This window comes from Anomaloglossus baeobatrachus, chromosome 7 (assembly GCF_048569485.1).
Source record: "Anomaloglossus baeobatrachus isolate aAnoBae1 chromosome 7, aAnoBae1.hap1, whole genome shotgun sequence".
Taxonomy (NCBI): Eukaryota; Metazoa; Chordata; class Amphibia; order Anura; family Aromobatidae; genus Anomaloglossus; species Anomaloglossus baeobatrachus.
In genome coordinates, this window is record NC_134359.1 from 46,426,090 (window position 1) to 46,447,735 (window position 21,646).

At 42.7% G+C, this 21,646-nt stretch overlaps 1 protein-coding gene across 2 annotated transcripts in view; it reads right to left on the reverse strand.

Annotated features, from left to right (window-relative positions):
• Positions 1 to 21,646, reverse strand: part of KCNH7 (potassium voltage-gated channel subfamily H member 7) — a 493,602-nt gene that overhangs the window by 104,991 nt on the left and 366,965 nt on the right. For both annotated transcript variants that reach the window (XM_075317266.1, XM_075317267.1), the window contains exons 8-9: positions 13,444 to 13,869; positions 1,162 to 1,561 (exon numbers count right to left, since the gene is read on the reverse strand). In XM_075317266.1, the coding sequence (XP_075173381.1) occupies positions 1,162 to 1,561; positions 13,444 to 13,869 (826 nt within the window). The remainder of the gene's footprint in view (positions 1 to 1,161; positions 1,562 to 13,443; positions 13,870 to 21,646) is intronic.

The window sequence follows — 21,646 nt, forward strand, 5'->3', positions numbered from 1 at the left end:
ACAATTAGTTGTTCTTGATCGGAACCATGTATATCTAAGCTGCAATGCCCTGCGAATAAGGTGAGCGGTATAGCTTATCAGGAGAACTATACTACATTTCTAATGGAGGTATTTGCTAATATTATTCTTACTACTTCTACTACATATTGAGATAGGATCTTGGAGATGGGAATACCCCATTCATTTTTTAGTGCCGAGAGAGGAAACAATTGTTTGATCACTTGTACTATATTGCACGATACGTCAGTTATACAGCAATTAGTGAAAATCATAATTTCAAGATGTGACTGCATTGTAATGGAGGTGTTAAGCTTTGGGAAGGACGACCCTGCCGAGTGTTGTACATAGACTGTACAAAATGCCAGTCTTGATGAATGGGGTCCTATATCTTAGATTGTTATTAAAGAGGACCAGCCACCAGATTTTCCTATATAAACTAAAGCCAGTGCTATACTGCTGCTATCATACTGATTCTATACATACCTTTAGTTGTGAGATCGGATGTATACTTTCTGAGATATAGGCAAGTAAAGTTTGTGAAATGCACTGTTATTTGATTGAGAGGTTCAATAGAATATCTAATAGGTGAGTTGGGTTTTGCTACTTATTACTGATTCTGTCTGCTGCCTGTCCTTCCTCCCCCCATGTCATTCCTTCCCCCCTGTCCTTCCTCTCTCTATCCTTCCTCCCTCCCTCCTCCCCCTGTAATAACAGAGACAGGGGGAGGAAGGACAGACAGGCAGACTGGGGCGGGAATAAATAGCAAAACCCGACCCACTTATTAGATATTCTGTAGCACCTATCAATCAAAAAACAGTGCATTTCACAAACTTTACTTGCCTGTATTTCAGAAAGTATACATCCGATCTCACAACTAAAGGTATGCATAGAATCAGAATTATAGCCCCAGTATAGCACTGGCTTTAGTTAATATGGGAAAATCCTGGTGGTTGGTCCTCTTTAAACACTAAAATATTCTACAGAAGCAACAACATCACTCCTGCACCATAGGGGTCCTAAAATGAGCCCCAGAGCCAAAGTAAAGGCCATGGAAGATTGTACCCTCTAATCGTCAATGAATAGGATATAAATCTGTAGAAAGTTAGTGGCCATTTCAGCAGCCCATTACAGATAAGGTGGTTCTTAGATTGTGGTACTTACAGCCAATCAACATAACACAAATGGAGAAGATTTTTTCCGAGTTGGTATTGGGCGACACATTTCCAAAGCCCACACTTGTCAGACTGCTGAATGTGAAATAAAGGGCTGTCACATACTTGTCCTTGATAGAAGGACCAGAGCTGGGATCAGTGTAGTTATACGGCTTCTTTATTTGATCTCCTAATGCGTCCAGCCAACTAATCTTGTGAATTAAGTAAGGTCGTTCCACGTTGCCAATTGCATACCAGATGCAAGCGAGCCAGTGAGCGATTAATGCAAAAATGCACATGAGCAGCATTAGGACGGCAGCACCGTATTCTGAATATCTGTCCAATTTTCTTGCAACTCTGACCAGACGGAGTAATCTTGCTGTTTTTAAAAGTCCGATGAGAGTGGTGGTCTGTAAAGATAATACATTGAAATATATAGTTTATTTATAGACATGTACGTGCTCCAAAAATATCACCCCCAAAAAGTTCAATAGTTCTGAAATTGTGATTGCCATTCTGGTGTAAGGAATTCTTATTTTATGGCATCATGATGGCCCTATTATGATGTTTGATGGATTTGTCATGTGTTCAGGGGCATAATGATCACAGTCGCAGGGATCGCGACCAGTGGCCCCCGGCCCCAGCATCTGCTGTAGCTGGATATGGGCGCGCATCCAGCATCTAGCTGAAATATATCACAGCACAACAGAGACGTTGGGTTGCCAGCACGCCAGCGCCGGAGGATGAAACCCGGAGAGCAGCAGGAAGGTGAGTGTAATCATTTTGTGTTTTGTTTTTTTTAATGATGGCAGCATGCTGGGGGATCATAATTACCAGAATACAGACATATACCAGGATGGAGCTATATACCAGGATGCGGACATGATTGGGACATATACCAGGATGGGGCTATATACTAGGGTGGGGGCCCCGGATCAAACTTTGCACTGGGGCCCATCGGACTCTAGTTACGCCAATGTATGTGATCCGTAAAGAACAAAAAGAGGGGGAGCCAGCACTGTTTGAGAATGGCATGCAAACAATTAAAAGTGAAAATTCACATATTATTCCAACTGTACTATAATGCAAAATGAGATTTTTAGCAAATAATTGATCAATTTTTTGAGCCACCCCTGCCATTTCACGGCAAATCTCGATAGGGGGGGTCCTACTCTATATTTAATATTTACATTGTGCCATGCGGCCTCCTAAATTCATTTAAAGCAGTACCATATTGAAGCAACACATATACCTCTAACTTTTCAGAAACCGCTTCCATGTTTTCAAGGAAAGGGAACTGCGAATGAAGGCAATCCATGTCCCAGCATGTGCAGTGAACACCACACACGCCGGGACAATATCAGAACTATCCCTCACAGTGCCTGACCAGGGTCCATGAATGAAGGCGGAGCAGGTCCAAGTATAAGGTGCTTAATTAACAAAGCCTGTGGACAAGGGGGAGGTGGTTTAATGTGAACAGCCACCAATATATAATTTTTTCCATTTTTTGAGCCACCCCTGCCACGTCACAGCAAATCTCGATAGTGGGGTCCTACTCTATATTTAACAGGGTGGTTCACCCATATTTTTTATTGTCTAGTTCGATATTATATTGAGAAACAATGTTTCTCTCAAATACCTTGTGTTGGCAATAGTGCCAGTGAGACGCTATTGCAGCCCGCTGTTCCCCACTCTGGTGACGTCATGTCAAGTGCCGCACATGTCACATCCCTGCGGCCGGCTGCAATCTTCCCGGCTCCCTGAGCTGTGGGCAGTGTTTCACCTCTTGTCACAGCGCAGCGCGTCTCCTGCTTGCAGCGTTCTGCTGTGAGAGAGAAGGGAGCAGGGAGCAGATGGGCTGTGACGAGCGGTGAAACACAGCTCACAGCTCAGTGAGTCAGGAAGATTGCAGGAGGCCGCACGGATGTGACGTGTGCGGCACTTAACGTGACGTCACCAGAGCAGGGAACAGCGGTCTGCAATAGCGCCTCTCACAGGCACTATTGCCAACACAAGGTATTTGAGAGAAACATTGTTTCTCAATATAATAGCGAACTAGACAATAAAAAATATGGGTGAACCGCCCCTTTAATATTTACATTGTGTCAATGCACGTGATCTATTATAACTAGTGATGGGTGAATGTGCTTAGCACTGTTCATTACTCGATCGAGCATCGGAATGCTCAGGTATTCAAGGAGCTCGGACGAGTATCTTGGGTGCTCTGATATTTCATCCGTGAAACATCGACCACAATACACAGACTTGCTTCACTGCATGATGTGCGCAGGAACCCCAGAGAGAGACAGTCGCAGTCTCTGAATAACTCTCCCGGGGGATAAAACAACATTGTCAGAAGTAGTGTGACCCAAAAAAAAACAAAAACGCCCTCCCTCCTGCCGAAACTGCTCCATTTATGGCTGGCTGTATGCGAGACCCGAACAGGCCAGTCTTTGACTTTCCATAATGCTCATTACTCGCGTCCAGCTCGTCCAGGTGCCTGACCAGCTCAAATCGAGGACTTAACATTCAAGCATTTTAGTGCTCGCCCATCCCTAATTAAAACTGAACCATTTAGATCTCTCTAACCAAACACAAGACGCCCTCAGTTCCCGCTGCCAGGCAGTGCTATTAGGGCTCAATAGAAGATCCATGGGTTAGGCTTGTTGACTTGTCCTCATGCAGACGCTCAGTGATTCTGCCTTGTGATTTTATTGAGCGATAAGGGTCTTAGAACCTGGACCTCACCAATCTAAAGGGTATTTTAGGCTAAGCTCATATAGTTTTTAAGGTATTCAAAAAAGTTTTTCATGTGAAAATAGCTTCAGGAAATTGTCCTTTCTTTTGGAGGAGCTGTCCTTTTCCTAACAAAGTTTTGCTTACTTTCAGATTAACTTTTTTCCCTAAAGAGGTTTTTTTTTTTTGGGGGGGGAGCAGACTTTTGATTGGATAGTGCCTAGCCTGGAGCAGATTTCATCAGAACCTGCTGCAAATAAGTATTGCCCCGCCCCCGTTGGTTGTGCATCACGGGTAAATCGCTGCCCGTGGCGCATAACATCGCTCGGACCCGTCACACTACTTACCTGCCTAGCGACGTCGACGTGTGACCGGTTCGTTCGGCGTCACAGTGACGTCACTAAGTGGCCGCCCAATACAAGCGAATAGAAGCGGAGTGGCGGAGAATAGCGGGTCGAACATCCCGCCCACCTCCTTCATTCCTCATTGCGGGTGGCCGCAGGTAAGGTGAGGTTCCTCGTCCCTGCGGTGTCACACGTAGCGATATGTGCTGCCTCAGGAACGATGAACAACCTGCGTCCTGCAACAGCAACGATATTTGGGAAATGGACATGGTGTCAACGATCAACGATAAGGTGAGTATTTTTGATCGTTAGCGGTCGCTCGTACGTGTCACACACAACGGCGTCGCTAACGAGAACGGATGTGTGTCACGAATTCCGTGACCCCAATGACATCTCGTTAGCGATGTCGTTGCGTGTAAAGCGGCCTTTAGGCTATGCTTGCCCAAAGTTTTCTAACGAGACTTATATAAGATATAAAACAATAACTTTTAATCTAAGGTCCATGCAAATTTGGTATTCGGAAATTAACAGTAACATCTGCATCTACACAAAGCACTTATGCCAACGTGTGTCTTGTACTCTGAACATATAGGGGTGTGGCTCCCACTTTTTGGGCTTTACATCTTGTCCATCTAGCTTTCCTTGGGTGGATGTTACTCAGTCAGGTCTGGATTCTCCTCTGCTCCATATTGAGGCCTACTGGCAGATAGCGAGGTGAACTACTAGTGACCATCCTGATTAGGTATGCTTTGTAACGGGGGGATGGCTTCTACGCTCTTTTAATTGAAATAGTGACCTCCTAGTACTTTATTATATTTACATTTACTATTTATTTACTTACCACAGGGTATTTGCTCATTTGTTTTTATCCTAGCTTTTGTCAATTAATAGTAAAATGTAAATTTAAAATTCTAAAAAATTAAGCCCTGGAAAAACCCATATATATGCATATGACAGTCTCAGAAATGCAGTGTGCTCGAAGATATTTTAAGCCTATTTTATATAGAGGCGAAGACATCCCTTATCAAAAATTAAAGCAGGACCTATTAGGAAGTGCTGGTAGGCACTAATACTCCTACCTTTCCTATTACGGACAAGGAAGACTTGTAACTTTAATAATTTCTTTCTTTTGTAGCAGCAAAGAGCAAAATAATGGGCTGAAGTCTTCCTTTCTTTATTGGCCAATGGAAGCCAGAGTTTAGTGGATACTGCTAATTATTAGTGATGAGTGAGCACTAAAATTCTCAAGTGCTTGGTACTCAAATCGAGCAGGTTGGATGCTCGAAATGGCTCGACTAGAGTACCGAGTGTCATGGAAGTCAATGTATAAATCAAGCATTTTTTGGAAGACCCTAATAGGAGGGCAGGGGAGGAGATCTCTCTCTGGGCTTCCGGAGAATATGCTGTCCGGGAAATCGAGCATATTGAACACCCGAAGAATACTTGTTCGTGTACCGAGCTTCTCAAGCACCCTGATACTCGATCAAGTACCAAGCTTTTCGAGCACCCTGATACCTGATCAAGTACCAAGCTTTTCGAGCACCCTGATACCTGATCAAGTACCAAGCTTCTCGAGCACCCTGATACTCAAATGAATACCAAGCTTCTCGAGGACCCGATACTTGATCAAGTACTAAGCTTCTCGAGCACCCTGATACTCAATCAAGCACCAAGTTTCTCGAGCACCCTGATACTCAAATGAATACCAAGCTTCTTGAGGACTTGATACTTGATTAAGTACCAAGATTCTCGAGCACCATGATACTCAATCAAGCACCAAGCTTCTCGAGCACCTTGATACTTGAATGAATACCAAGCTTCTCGAGCACCCTGATACTCGATTGAGTAGAAAGCTTCTCAAGCACCCTGATACTCGATCAAGTTCCAAGCTTTTTAAGCACCCTGATAATCAAGTACCAAGCTTCTTGAGGACCCAGATAATCAAGTACCAAGCTTCTCGAGGATCCCATAATCAAGTACCAAGCTTCTCGAGCACCCTGATACTCAATCGAGTACCAAGCTTCTTGAGCAGCCTGATCATCGATTGATTACCAAGCTTTTCGAGCACCCTGACACTCGATCAAGTATTGAGAAGTGCCGAGCACGCTTTCTCATCACTACTAATGATTTGTGGGTATCTAAGTTCCAGTAATAATGACCATGATATAACAGGGCTTAAAATGTAGCAAACATTAAGGATAATCAAAGAAGAAAAGTTGAGTTTTGTAAGAAAATTTCCAAGTTACTATTCCTCCTGCTTTTAAACTTGCAGTCATGGAAATGTAGATAGGAGCAGTTCCACAGACATAGCCTCTCTAATTAGGAAGAAAATGTGCCTGTATCACACTTCTTCTCGGGGCAATTTAAAGGAATGAGTAGTATTTTAATCAGGACTTCTCAAGAAGCCAGAAAAGCATTTCTATTATTTTAATGACAGGTTAAATGTTGTAGTCGGCATTTTCAGTAGCGGCATAATGCTGACACCATAGAACGCCTGCTGATATTACATGTCCTGACACAGATCAGGCCGAGGAAGAGGGAGATTACTGCAGATAGAGGTTATAGAGAGGGACAGCTCCGCACCCCAATAACACCCCTAATATAATTATGTAAGGGATAATCAGAATACATATCCAATGTCTTCCAGAGACCCTGGAAACAATGCTAACCAGTACTGAAATAATAAAGATTGCTGAAATATTCAGGAAATGTAACTTCTTTGCTTACAGCCATATTTGCCATACAGACAGTCCATATTGATTATATTGGGGCCTCTGGAAATTTGGTGCAGTCCGAATTTTAAGCGAATCTGTCAGCAGATTTTTGCTCTGTAATCTCAGGACACCATAATATATGTGAAGAGACCCTGATTCCAGCAATATGTCACTGGGCTGTGGTTTTTTGTTTCAATACAATCAGTGTTTTATCAGAAGGAGATAATCACTACAGGACAACTGACCTTGTGCCACCTGGTCCAACCACAGCCCCCAGCAATGGCTAGCATCCTCCGGTCAATATACAATGTACACAAAAAGATGTCATGTGATTGGTGCTATACACAGCTCAACAAATGAGCTCTGCTAGATCCGCAGAAGAGAAAACTGTGCCTCTGATACCAAATGGTGCACCGAGTATACTAAATGTCACATCACTGGAATCAGGGTCTCAGCCCCTACATCATCCTGCTGTCAGATTACACAGCAAAAACCTAATGACAAATTTCCTTTAATGTCCCTTTCATAACATCAAGTATTTCCCTGTGTAATAGATGCAAAGTTGTAGTTTTCTAAGATATTGTGGACCTAATTCATTATTGCACTTGTCCCTTTTTTGTCAGATTTTGGGGGGGGGGGGGTTTCACCCGTTTTTAACTTGCACCTTATTTTCCTATTAAATTTTGCCTTTTTTAAGCCTATTTTATATGTGTTCGCCTGATTTGTTTTACGGTTTGTCATCCTGGGCAGAGTTCAGTGTTTTTTTTACTCCTTTATCAAATGTGATTGTGACCTTTTAAAAAGTCACACATTTTTTTCTCCAAATGTTCTCCAGCCCCCAATTTGGAGAGATAAAAGTGGGGTAACTCCGGCACACTACTAATTTCCTGTAAGAATCAAGGAGACATAGTAAATTGAAAAAATCTTTTTTCTTTTATTTTGCTTGTGAGATTGTGAAAGAAGTGCTGTACATAAGTCCGCCGACGTTTCGGCCAATCGGCCTTCTTCAGGTCAGACAAACTGCGTATTTGCAATAGTGAAAATACAAAATAAAAAGACATCAATACTGGTAATAGAGGATATGTAAATACAAAGGTATACATGAGTTAGTACATAGTGGGGTACAAATGGTCAATGGGGAGACCATGATACAGTATCAAGAGTATTAGTCACCATACAGGGATTATGCCATGAATTAAGTGAAACTTCACCAGAGAGATGATGAGTTAGTATAGATACGTATAAGTCAAATTGGTATCTTAGGCTTATAAGTGAGAATGTGGTCATATGATGAACGTGTGTCTGGAGTCAGTTGTGGTACCAACGACGTTTAGTAAAAAAATATTTTAGAGAGAATAGGTGTAAAGGTGACATGGGGGAGGGGGGATTGGGGATCGCTCACCTGGAGAGCAGCAGGAGATGAAGGAGTAGAAATAAAAGTAGATGTACTAGACCGTATGTTTAAACAGCGGGGTGAATGCTGATATACACAGGAAAACCTATGTAGTTCTAATGAGAGTAGTGGGTCACTCTCTTGTCAGGAGGGCAAATTGAATATAATGTTCCTCTGTTAGCCGCAATGTGGCAACCGGAAATTAAATGTAGGGGGTCACCAAGTTTCGTCAATCCTGACAAAGGACCTGTGTTGAGGCAAGCTTCCAGCACGCTTTAGTGTACAGAGATAATTATGCTTCCATTTTCTATGTATACCGTCAGTACTCTTAAGTGCTCAGGAATCCTGTTATTCCAAGGCGGCTGTAGCTCCAATGATTGTTCTAGGACAGAAGCTGGAGAACAAAATGTGGTCAAGGGGTATGTAGAACAAGGCAGGACCTGACCCAGGTAGTAGCCTATGGCTCCAGTGGTTAGGCATAGGAGAAGATCCAGGAAGGTGAAGGGAGTCAGGGCGACTACCGGCGGGTATCAGAGGTGCTGGGAGACTGAACCGCGCGTCCTGTGGAGTGCCCGCTGTTTAAACATACGGTCTAGTACATCTACTTTTATTTCTACTCCTTCATCTCCTGCTGCTCTCCAGGTGAGCGATCCCCAATCCCCCCTCCCCCATATCACCTTTACACCTATTCTCTCTAAAATATTTTTTTACTAAACATCGTTGGTACCACAACTGACTCCAGACACACGTTCATCATATGACCACATTCTCACTTATAAGCCTAAGATACCAATTTGACTTATACGTATCTATACTAACTCATCATCTCTCTGGTGAAGTTTCACTTAATTCATGGCATAATCCCTGTATTGTGACTAATACTCTTGATACTGTATCATGGTCTCCCCATTGACCATTTGTACCCCACTATGTACTAACTCATGTATACCTTTGTATTTACATATCCTTTATTACCTGTATTGATTAATGTCTTTTTATTTTGTATTTTCACTATTGCAAATACGCAGTTTGTCCGACCTGAAGAAGGCCGATTGGCCGAAACGTCGGCGGACTTATGTTCAGCACTTCTTTCACAATCTCACAAACAAAATAAAAGAAAAAAGATTTTTTCAATTTACTATGTCTCCTTGATTCTTACGGGAAATTAGTAGTGTGCCGGAGTTACCCCACTTTTATTACTGACTGATTTTCTCCAGAGCACCTACACGAGGAGAGGCAAGGTCTTTCTCTTACAAATTCCCAATTTGGAGAGATTCTGTGTACAGCTGAAATTTTGGTGCAAATTTTGAGACACTTTAGTGGAACTTTTAGTGCTGACTTTTTTGTGCTTAAAAATAAATAAATAAATAAATTAAAAAAAATCGCAAAACTGAAGAAAGAAAGAAAAACAGCAATTTTTATTTTGCACAAAACTCAAACAGTGAGCGCCAATTTGAAGAATTTTGTACAGATGCCAAAAGACAAAATAAAAAGAAAAGTCTTTAAAAATAATGCAAATGACGACTCGGTCCCTTTCTACTCTAATCCCTTAACTTTTCCAAGTTCTCTGCTTACTTTTAAGAAATATACTTAAATTATTTTTTCCACTGCGACCGGTGTAGATGTGAAGGGGGACTATCAGGACAATTTTACTAAAACAATGGCTCTGTAAGTTTATAAGTCATAGAGAGTAATCTGAAGTTCCAGCTGAGAAATCGAGCTTTGAAAACCATGAAAATTAGCCTGGAAGTACTTTGTAGGTGTGTCAGTGCAATCAACACGCCCAAGAGGAACTTTAATGTGATTTCAAAGCTTGATTTCTGAACGCTGGCACATCGGATTACTACAAGACAGACATCATTTTCTTTGTTATACCCGGACCTATACAGCCACAACACTAGTTTTAGCGGTAAAATTGTCAGGTTCTTTTTAAAACATTTGCTACAGTTTAAGAATTGATGGCTGTGCCAAATGCATCAAATTCAGTTTCCACATTTCCATCATGGGGGGGTGGTCATTTTACGAGAAAAGAAAATGCAGCTAGCCGATAAGTATGACAAATTTGATTGCGCCTCCAATGCGAATATGAAGACAGATTGATGGTTATGGGCTACTACTAATATATTTAGTTACAGGGGATTTGCTTAAGGCCGCTTTACACGCAACGACATCGCTAACGAGATGTCGTTGGGGTCTCGGAATTCGTGACGCACATCCGGCCTCGTTAGTGACGTCGTTGCATGTGAAACACACGAACGACCGTTAACGATCAAAATTACTTATCATATCGTTGATCGTAGGCACGTCGTTCTAATCTAAAATATCGTTGCTGCTGCAGGACGCAGGTTGTTCATCGTTCCTGCAGCAGCACACATCGCTATGTGTGACACCTCAGGAATGAGGAACAACATCATACCTGCGGCCGCCGGCAATGAGGAAGTAAGGAAGTGGGCGGGATGTTCCGGCCGCTCATCTCCACCCCTCCGCTTCTATTGGGCGGCTGCTTAGTGACGCCATTGTGATGCCGAACAAACCTCCACCTCAGAAAGGAGGCGGTTCGCCAGCCACAGCGACGTCGCTAGGCAGGTAAGTATGTGTGACGGGGACTAACGATGTTGTGCGCCACGGGCAGCGATTTGCCCATGACGCACAACCGACGAGGGCGGGTGCTTTCACCAGCGACATCGCTAGCGATGTCGCTGTGTGTAAAGTGGCCTTTAGACTAGAAACAACTTTAGCAAACCTTCAATGACAAAATATTGTAAAAGTTTTTAACCTCTGGGTGTAAACAAGAATTTTTGATTCACAGAGAGAGACTATAAAAAATGGTGATGGATTGGATCAGAGACAATTGCAGAACTTTCCATTGGTCATTTCTCTTAGATTTTTGATTGTAGCTAAGAATAAAGTCTTAAATTAAATATCGTTTGTTAATTATACCCGGAGTAAAAATGATGAGAGAGGAAATGTATCTCTCGAGACTCCATCATCCATATTTAAAGATGAACATCTCATGCTAAATCACGTTTTTACATAATAACTCCGGAGAACAGAGCTCCGCCGATAAAGCCTTGGGATTCTTTACACACTTTCAGGAAATAATTCTGTACACATCATGATTTAATTTCCACTATTTAGCAGATATTCATTTCCTTGCAGTAAGAATTTCAATCGTTCGGGGACTGAAGGTCATAAAAATGATTCCTTCTCGGTGAATATTCAACAAACTAAGTGCTCCTGAAGGAATACAGACCTGATGGAAGCAAACGTCCCCGATATCTATCAGACCGTCCAGGAAATGTGCAGGGATGTGCCAGTTCCCATAAAAGAAATGGGCATTTCTGGGTTTTTAAGGAATTTTCTGATGGAAGAGCAGAGCTTTAAAAGAAACCTTTCATCTCTCCTGATTTGGCTTTTTAATCCCTTAAAGGGACTCTGTCAGAAGATTTCTGCAATGTAATCTGAAGACAGCATGCTGTAAGAGGTAATTGAGAGATTTCAGCCCTGCCTCTGTTATCTCACAGTCTTATTTTGTTTTGTTTACCTGCAATGTTAGCTTAAGCCTGTTATCTTTATCATTAGTGGGTCTCAGCTGAGAGAGTGAGTGAGTTGTTATCCGACTCCGACCCCCTCTGTGATCAACAGCTTCTGTGTATGGAAACGTGCACTGAAAGACTAGTGTGGGGCGGCAGCTCTCAGAGCTCTGCTACATGCAAAATCTCAAATATTTCACTGTGTCAGAATGGCTGCAGCCACTAATCTAAGTGATACATCACTGAACTCAGGACCTCTTCACCAACATTATGCTGCTCTCAGATGAGGTAGAAAAAACCTGCTGACAGATTCCCTTTAAAATCTGTCAGCAGGCTTTTGCTATGCAAGCTGAAGCCAGTATACTGCAATTGGTAAAACATAGAATTCAGGGATGCCTGTCTTGTCACAATCCAATCTGTTGTTTATTTCCTATGTTTGTGTTAGCAGCAGGACCCTTATCATTGCTCGAACTACAAAGTCACTGCAGTTTAGTATGCATCCCCACTCTGATTGATGCCTCAATGTTAATGTACAATCTCTATAGAGTGCCTGGTGTGGGCGGGACAGTTCCTTGGGCTTAGCTACATAGCTAAATCTAAAAATTCTGATTGTGTTAGAACGGCTGCACCCAGTTATCTAAGTAATACATTGTTGGTTTCAGGATCTCTTTACCTACATCATGCTGCTCTCAGATGAGGTAGCTTAAACCTGCTGACAGATTCCCTTTATGGACCAGGTCATTTTTAATTTTTTTCACTTTTGTTTGTTACTCCCCTTCTTACAAGAGTCATAACTTTTTTTCTGTCGACAGACAAATGAGAGCTTGTTATTATAAAAAAATAAATTGGTGATTGAGAAAAATTTGGAACCTTTAAAGTAGAAAAGTTATTGTGCCACTGTCATCCACACTAGCCGGTATTAAGGTCCTGCGCATGCGCACTTTGATCTCCCCTGAGCAGGGCAGATCAAAGTATTGTAGTGCGCCTGTGCAGAACCTCAATGCTGGCTAGTATTGATGACGTAGGACACGTCATGCACCCTGGCTTCAGGAGAAGAAGGACAAGGATGTCCGAAAGAGGAGAACGGAGACACCCAGTCGACCAGTCTGCACCGCACCTCAGGTGAGTATTATAAAGTGATTTTTACGTTCTACACAGCGGCCTGGGCTCTTATATACAGCATGTTAGAATGCTGTATATAAGAGCCCACTGGTGGTGGCCGCAGCTTTAGGGGCCAAATCTGGTGACAGGTTCCCTTTAAGGAGACTTTTGCCAATATGCGATGTTAAGGACATTCCGTCCCCTATTAACACTATTAAACTGAATGGAAAGCCCCTTTTACCCAGGAGAACTTAGCATGACCATGTATTCAGGATCACTAATTAAATTTAATGAGCGCCATTTTAACTTCAGGTAACATATAGGCAACAAGTGATTTTCCCATTGACCTCAGTGAAAGTTGCAAAATAAAGTGAGTAGTTCAGTTTGAAAACAAAAACTGTTAACATTTTCTCAAAAGACCCTCAAAAAAATAAAAAAAAAGTTTAAATAAAACTTTTCAGTTTCACTCACCTCATCTGAGCCAGATCCAAAAATCAGAAGATCGAATGGTATTGCCGCGACCATATCTATTAGGAACCAGCCTTTGAAGTAGTGAATCGCTATTTTCGCAGGATCGCTAACAACTTCTTCATTCTGATTAACGTACGTGGTCCGAAAGTTTATAAGAATGTCGATAATAAACATGATATCTACAATAAGGTCTACAACATTCAGTGGGTTGCAGGCATAGCCACACGCGCGCCTCTTCTGCTCCTCTAAGTCATTAAGTAGGAAGGCAGCCGAGTAGGGTGTGAAAATGGCAGTGTATATAACAAGCAATAATATTAACCAGTCCCATACGGCTTTGAAAGGGCTATAGTGCAATATAGTAAACTTATTGATACGAGGTGTTTGAAGTTTATATTCCGGCAAGACATCGGCTCCCAACGATAAGACCTGTGGAGACACAACATGAGAAATGACAGTTAGTGATGCTGTATTGACGAATGGCTTCTTATACCAACCAGTACTTAACGAGGGGCAAAACCCCAAAAAAATCTATCCAGAGATGTTTAGCTCTTTCTCCTGAATTAGGCTCTGGTTTGCTCAATATCCCTAATACAGATGATGAGCAAATTTACCAAAATTTGTTTCAGTAAATTCCCTCAAATCGGTTGGCAGATTTGCTTTGGTCTGAATCAATAATATCTTAAAGAGAGTCTGTCAGCAGGTTTTTGCTGCTGCATCTGAGAGCAGCATAATGTAGGCAAGGAGATTCTGAATCCAACGATGTATCACTTAGATTATTGGGTGCAGCCATTCTGACACAATGGGTATTTTTAGCTTTAGTCATGTAGCAAAGTCCAGAGAGCTGTCTCCACCCGCACCAGTCTCTCTATGGAGGTAGTACATTAACTTGAGGTGTCAATCAGAGGAGGACAACATGGCATGGTGGAGCTAGCCACAGCAATGATAAAGGTCTGGCTGCTAAAACAAACATAGCAAATAAACAACAGATCGGACAGTGACAACACAGGCATGCCTGAACTTTCGGTCTTAACCTTTACAGCATGCTGGCTTCAACTTACATAGCAAAAACCTGCTGACAGATTCCCTTTAAAAGTTTTGAAAACATGTAGGTCTCTCCGGAATCCAAAAAATAATACATGTAGAAGGTGGACGGGGTTAAAAAACAAACAAACAACAAAACATTAACAGGTTGGTCTTCTCCTTCACTCCTTATGTCATCTCTCTAATTAAGTAGTCCCCAAAGTTAAAGCCTGGCCATCAGTGGCAGAAGAAATAAAGACCCCTACAGAGAACCTGTAAAGCTGCCGAGGCCACGGAGGTCAGGGGCGGACATATCATTGATGCAACCAGTGCATCTACACAGGGCCCAAGAGGTGAAGATGCCCACTTCCATCTCAAAAGCAGGTGGAATTGCGTATTATGTCACCCATTGGACTGCAAAGGACCCGTATACTGTTCTTGTAAAGGGACCGTATACTGTTCTTGTACAGGGGCCCTTTTCGGTCTTTGCCGTCAGTGGCAGGGAGAGAGACAGTCCATGTGAACAACCACTGAAAATCAATGTGATGGTGCACCCGAGCAATGTTCTACACAGGGAAAAATATCAGCATGCATTTGTGTCATCCTCTCTGCAGACGAGAGAGTGTTAGATCCATCGGCACTGAGCTCCGACATCCATCCCCAATGTGTATCGAGCTCACGGAGGTGCAAATAGATGTGTCTGCTCTGAGAATTGAGATGTTTGTGTGAACATAGTCTAAGGAAATTATATTTGCCCTCCTGGTACAAACTCAGAAAGGTAAGGTGGAAATATTCATTGAAACGTCTTATCGGAGGCATGTTACATGGAGAGGGTTCCTTGTAAGGTCGGCATCAGTTGTGTTGGGTAGCGCTTATTCCTCTCAATTTTATGATAAAATAGAACTTATAGTTCGTGTAGCTTCTAAAATTATGTGTTCACAACAATAAAATAGCTGAGAGGGAACGCCATTTGTTAGGAACAGCGCTAGCAAAATGGCTTTATATCGAAAACATCTATTATCTCATGGAATGTACTTAGAGGTTAGTGCGCCATGAAACAGCGATGGTCTAAAATTACTACAGCAATTTCACATTCTTACGCTAAACACCAAACAATCTAACTGATTTAAAGGGCTTTTCTTTCTGGCAGGAAGGTACCGGCTGTAAAACATATTCCTAAATATAACAGTATAATACTGAGCATCAAGGGGCCAAATATTCGGCTACAATTACACTTGTCAAATATAACAACGTAAGTATAAAATGTACAAGGATGGTAATAGAAAAGGGATTATTATAAACTGGACTTATAAAATGTCTACTATAGGGGATATGATTGTCTTTTCTTTCTCCACACAGGTTATATTGTACATTGCGTATTCCTAGTGCAGGGCTGAAAGGAGCAATGCAAGATGCGGGGACGTAAAGAACCGGCAATAGACAATTCTCGGGTTGGAATGGCCTCACTTAGAGAACCTGTTACGTGAAAAAACCCTAATAATCTGCAGACATGGAGTTAAGGTCTCTTTACGCTCTGCGACATCGCTAGCGATCGCACCCGCCCCCATCGTTTGTGCGTCACGGGGAAATCGCTGCCCGTGGTGAACAATATCGCTGGTGCGCGTCATATGTACTTACCTGCCTAATGACGTCGCTGTGGCCAGCGAACAACCTCTTTTTTAAGGGGGCAGTTCGTGCAGCGTCACAGTGACGTCACACAGCAGGCAACCAATTGAAGCGGAGGGGCGGAGAGCAGCCGCATGAACGTCACTCCCACCTCGTTGCTGGAGGCCGCAAGAACGCTGTTGTATATCATTCCCGGGGTGTCACACGTAGCGATGTGTGCTGCCTCGGGAACGACAAACAACCTACGTCCCAAACGAGCAACGATATTTGGGAAATGAACGACGTGTCAACAATCAACGATTTGGTGAGTATTTTGGATTGTTAGCGGTTGCTCGTAGGTGTCACACGCAACAACGTTCCTAACGAGGCCGGATGTGCGTCACAAATTCTGTGACCCCAGTGATATCTTGTTAGCGATGTCGTTGCGTGTAAAGCAGCTTTTAATCTGCAGTATAATAGTGTTTTAAAATTGTGCAGCCACCACACTGAAAGCCAGGCAACCGGGAGGATACAAACATTTTTCCTTCCGGCAGTCTTGGGCTTTCAGTCACAGAGGCGCGGTCGGAGCAATTCCAGTCACCACTCAGTATACAGTGACCGGCGGAAGTGACCATTTCTACGCACTGACTGACAGCTTTCTCTGCACTGATGAAATGCCAGTCAGCTATCAGTCAGTGTGGAGACATGGTTACTTCCGCCGGTCACTGCACATAGAGAGGTGACTGAAACTGCTACGCCCACGCCTCTGTGACTGAAAGACCAAAGCTGCCAAAATGAATAAAGTTAATTTCCTCCTGGTAGCCAGGTTTTCAGCGTGGCAGCCGGGCAGCTTTAGAATGCTATTAACCTGTAGATCAACCTCATATTAATAACATTTTTTGACATGACTGGTTCCCATTAATCACATCTGATGCAAATCTAGTGAACTGGCCATTGTGCTGCATTCACACATCCGTGTGTCTCGTTCCGAGTGGCTGGCTGTGAGTGTCTTCTGAGGCTGTTTAGTTCAGATCGGGAGACCCGCAGCTGGTCTCTGAATCACAGGGATGTATAAATGCAACGTAATAGAAATAGATAATGTCCACTGGCACACAGGGCACTTCTCTAACCAATTACTATCTCTACCAATTCGCCAATAAAATGTAGATTGTAATTTTTTTTAATAACAAAAGTCCTTGTTGTTCAACATAACTTGTCAACTAATCCACAAAACTTGCTTAGCCAAACAGTTGTGGCTGGCACCTTCCTTTTACCAATGGTATGTCCTCTCTTCTTCGAAGTCAATGGAGAAGGCCATGAATGTGTGGCTATCTTGCCATTAAACGTAGCCAAGATATCCAGTGGAATTGGGAATATAAGATGACCACTTTTTGTTGAGATATGTGAAAGTTCTGGTGGAGAGTATCTTGACTATTAGATGTTTCGATATTTCACAAATTTCTAAACTGAAAATACCTCTTTATTTGTTCAGAAATGCCTATAATCTTCCATGACCTCACTGCTTCACCACCACAACTGCCGCCTCACCACCGCTCTGAGCTGCCACCTCACCACCGCGCTGAGCTGCCGCCTCACCACCATGCAGAACTGCCGTCCAACCTAAACCCCACCTACTGTCTCCTCCCCAAAATCCTATAGAATGTAAGCCCGCAAGGGCAGGGTCCTCTTCCCTCTGTACTAGTCTGTCTATTGTAACTTGTATATGTATTCTGTAAGTAACCTCTTCTCATGTACAGCACATGGAATCAATGGTGCTTTATAAATAAATAATACTAATAATAATAATAATAATATCCTAAAATATTGGCGTTACCTACAAAAAAACCCCTCATCTTCATATATTTGGTTTCTAACATATAAATAGCAAATAAAACAAATTATACATACACAGAAATATAAATTAGAATTATTATTTTCACCATTTTGACCGAGTATATACTCTATGATACTCTACTTAAGCTCTGTTCATGATTTTTTTTATGCTTTTCACTAGATTTTTGGTTTTGTAGTGGAAAAACATTATTCTTTCTGGGGTCGCACTACTACAAGGTCATCCGTACTGTTCAGCCATGTACAACACATCATTTTTAGCTCTGTACTCAAGAGACAACCATTGGTACAGTGAGAAACATCCATCACATAGCCTGTCTGTAGCTCCACCTTGGACATTGTCCACTTCCAGTTGGAAGGAGCTGGGAGGGCGGAGAATATGAGCAAGTGCTTCAGTAGACATTTGGCACTTGTCGGCTCAATGGACTGGAACACTGACAAATGTGATCTAATATATTTGTTGTACAAGAGTTGGCACCCTCAAAAAAGTTTTACATTGGCTGCCCTTCGCGGTCAAAAAATGCTAGTCAAGACATTGAGTATTCGGCAAGCATCATAATATGGAGTGAGACGGATTTGAGTATAAATCCAGATTCTTATACATTTACCTGATGCTCAATTAATTTTTTATTTTTCGAAAAGTCTTCATAGAATTTATTTAAAGGGAACCTGTCAGGTACAAGATGCACCCAGGACCACGAGCAGTTCTGGGTGCATATTGCTAATCCCTGCCTAACCGTCCCTGTATACACTAGCATAGATAAAGAATCTTAGAAAAAGTATTCCTAAAGATCCTTTATATGCTATGCTAATGAGGCCAGCGACTAGTCACAAGGGTGTTAGTTCCCTTGGCTTGTCGGCCCCCTTAGCATGTTAGCATGCCCCTGTGGGACCAGAGGCTAATGTCCATAGTACATCAGGGTTAATAGCAGTTAATTGATTTATCACACTGCACAGGGACAAGTGTAAACATTGTATACATCTTGTCTTGGACCATGCCAAAAATAAATTTAACTTCTCAGGATCACAACCACATTACAACACATACAGTATTAACCAAACAAAGAGCCTCATGGTTATAGCTTAGAGTCTCATTATGGGCAGCACCGGACCGGGTATGATATTAACCCTCCAGTGTGACCCCGAGACAGCACACTCCAGGAGCAAATCAATAAACAAGAGCACTAGGAGTATTAGTGCAAAAGTATTTCCATTGGTTTGTAGTTGGTCTCATTCCCTCCACCTAACGTTTGGCCACTGTTCACACCTTGTTTGATAAAGTGTCAAAAGGAGAAAATATTTTTTTTTTTTGAGCGGTGTACTTTTCTTAATCAACTGCTGATATTTAGATCTTACTTGTCACGGTCTTCTATCTTTGCAGCGTTTAGTGACAGGTTCTGGGTCAGAGTCTCACTTTACCTTGATTAAATGGATTCCCTTTCATTTGGGGAGGAGAGGGTTAATGTTAGTTTACCTCAGGGTAGCTTCTGACTCCAGGTCATGTGTTTACGGTTTGGACCACTCCCGGGTCCTATATATGCCCTCTGCTTCCAGCAGGGGGTGTCGGTTATTTTCATTCATTTGGAAGCTTGGTCAGGAGGTGGAAGGAGCTGAAGAAACCCTCTCTGTTGTGTTTTGTTGGCTGTATCAGTTCGTGGTGTGCTGGTTCTATGGCTTGGAAGTTACCCAGTAGTCTATTTACTTTCCCCCTTTTATGTTTTTATGTTTCCCCTTGTGCACTTTTAGTGGCTCCTTTGTGTGTGGTTGCCATCAGTACGAGGTGTCATTGTTACCCATTTTAGGCGGGCTTTGCACGTTGCGACATCGCAAGCCGATGCTGCGATGTCGCACGCGATAGTCCCCGCCCCCGTCGCAGGTACGATATCTTGTGATAGCTGGCGTAGCGAAAATTATCGCTACGCCAGCTTCACATGCACTCACCTGCCCTGCGACCGTCGCTCTGGCCCGCGACCCGCCTCCTTCCTAAGGGGGCGGGTCGTGCGGCGTCATAGCGACGTCACACGGCAGGCGGCCAATAGCAGCGGAGGGGCGGAGATGAGCAGGATGTAAACATCCCGCCCACCTCCTTTCTCCGTATAGCCGCCGGCGGCAGGTAAGGAGATGTTCCTCGTTCCTGCGGCTTCACACACAGCGATGTGTGCTGCCGCAGGAACGAGGAACTACATCGTACCTGTCGCAGCACCGGCATTATGGAAATGTCGGAGCCTGCACCAATGATACGATAACGACGCTTTTGCGCTCGTTCATCGTATCATCTAGGATTTACACACTACGACATTGCAAGTGACGCCGGATGTGCGTCACTTTCGATTTGACCCCACCGACATCGCACCTGCGATGTCATAGTGTGCAAAGCCGCCCTTAGTCTATATTTGTCAGTGAAATTTTTGACTTCTGTTCTTGTCCCTTCCCCTTGGGTGGTGGATTGTGGAGAGGGGTCTTCCTATCAGGGACAAGATCAGGAGAAAGGGCCAGGTTGGGGGACCAGACCTCCCTACCATCAAGGGTACGTCTTGGTGTTAGTGTGAGCGCAGGGGCCAAATCCTTAGGGCCAGCATAGGTTACCCTGTGTTTCCTGGGCACCCGTGACATTGCTGTTATTTTCTGCTTTGTGCGAGGGGGAAATAGCTGCATGAACCAGCGTCTGGCCACGGAGCTCTTCACATGGTTGTCAAACAGAACACAGTGAATTGAAGCACACAAAACCTTTTCCAATATACTTTCCAGCCTCCTTGAAGGTTCTAACATCAGGAAAGTCAAGTTGAAAAAAATATTATAGAATATCTGACAGCACGTAGTAACAATATGCTAATTAAGGAGCCTACTTTAATTAATTGACATGACAACTTTAATGAGAACTTTCTGCATTGGTTGAATTAATTGTCATGTTGAAAGACCTGTCACACCGGAAACCTTGAAGAAGAAATGAATGATCAAATGTGCATTAAAATGTGAAATTCATTTGTGACATGATGCAGTGATAAAACGCTCACTCCTCCATCAATCATATTTGCCGTGAATGGAGAGGAAAGGTGTAGACTTCCTTCTGTTCTAGAACCGTAGCTGACATGAATGGTCGGACACAATCATTCATTATTTTAAAAAAATGTACGTGTATGACAACATTATTTATATTGGTTAGTGACTGTATTATATTAATAGCTATAAAAAAGAAAAGGGATGAGAAAAAATACTCTGAATAAAATATTACTAAAGATGTGATATAATAAATTCACATAATACACAAAAATGGAAGAAATCTAAGCTGTTTTTCCTCTAATTATCTCTTTTCCTTTGATGCAACTATTTCCTTTACTGCATACAGTGAGAAATGCAAAGAGGCTTCTTTCATATATGACTTTGAAGATCAGAAATGCCTCTCTTCTCTTTTTCACAAACCTTTTGTCTGGCCGTAGGGAAACTGAATGCAGCAGAATTCCTTCCTTATTGTTCTGGAGACAAGAATGCTGAACCATGCACTTAGGTAAGTTCCACTCTTACAACTATAGCCGAATATTCCTTTCTCTTTCCAAGATAATTATTAAGCTTAGTGTTTATTTAACCTATAATATTTCAACTAACAGAAGGGTCTTATTCTGGAGAACCCGGCTCATCTGAATATTAGAGGGGAAATAAGAAGTTCCTGGCTACTTTCCGAGGAGTTAAGCCCAACAGCAGTTCATCCACGGTCAGTTCTTGTCATGGA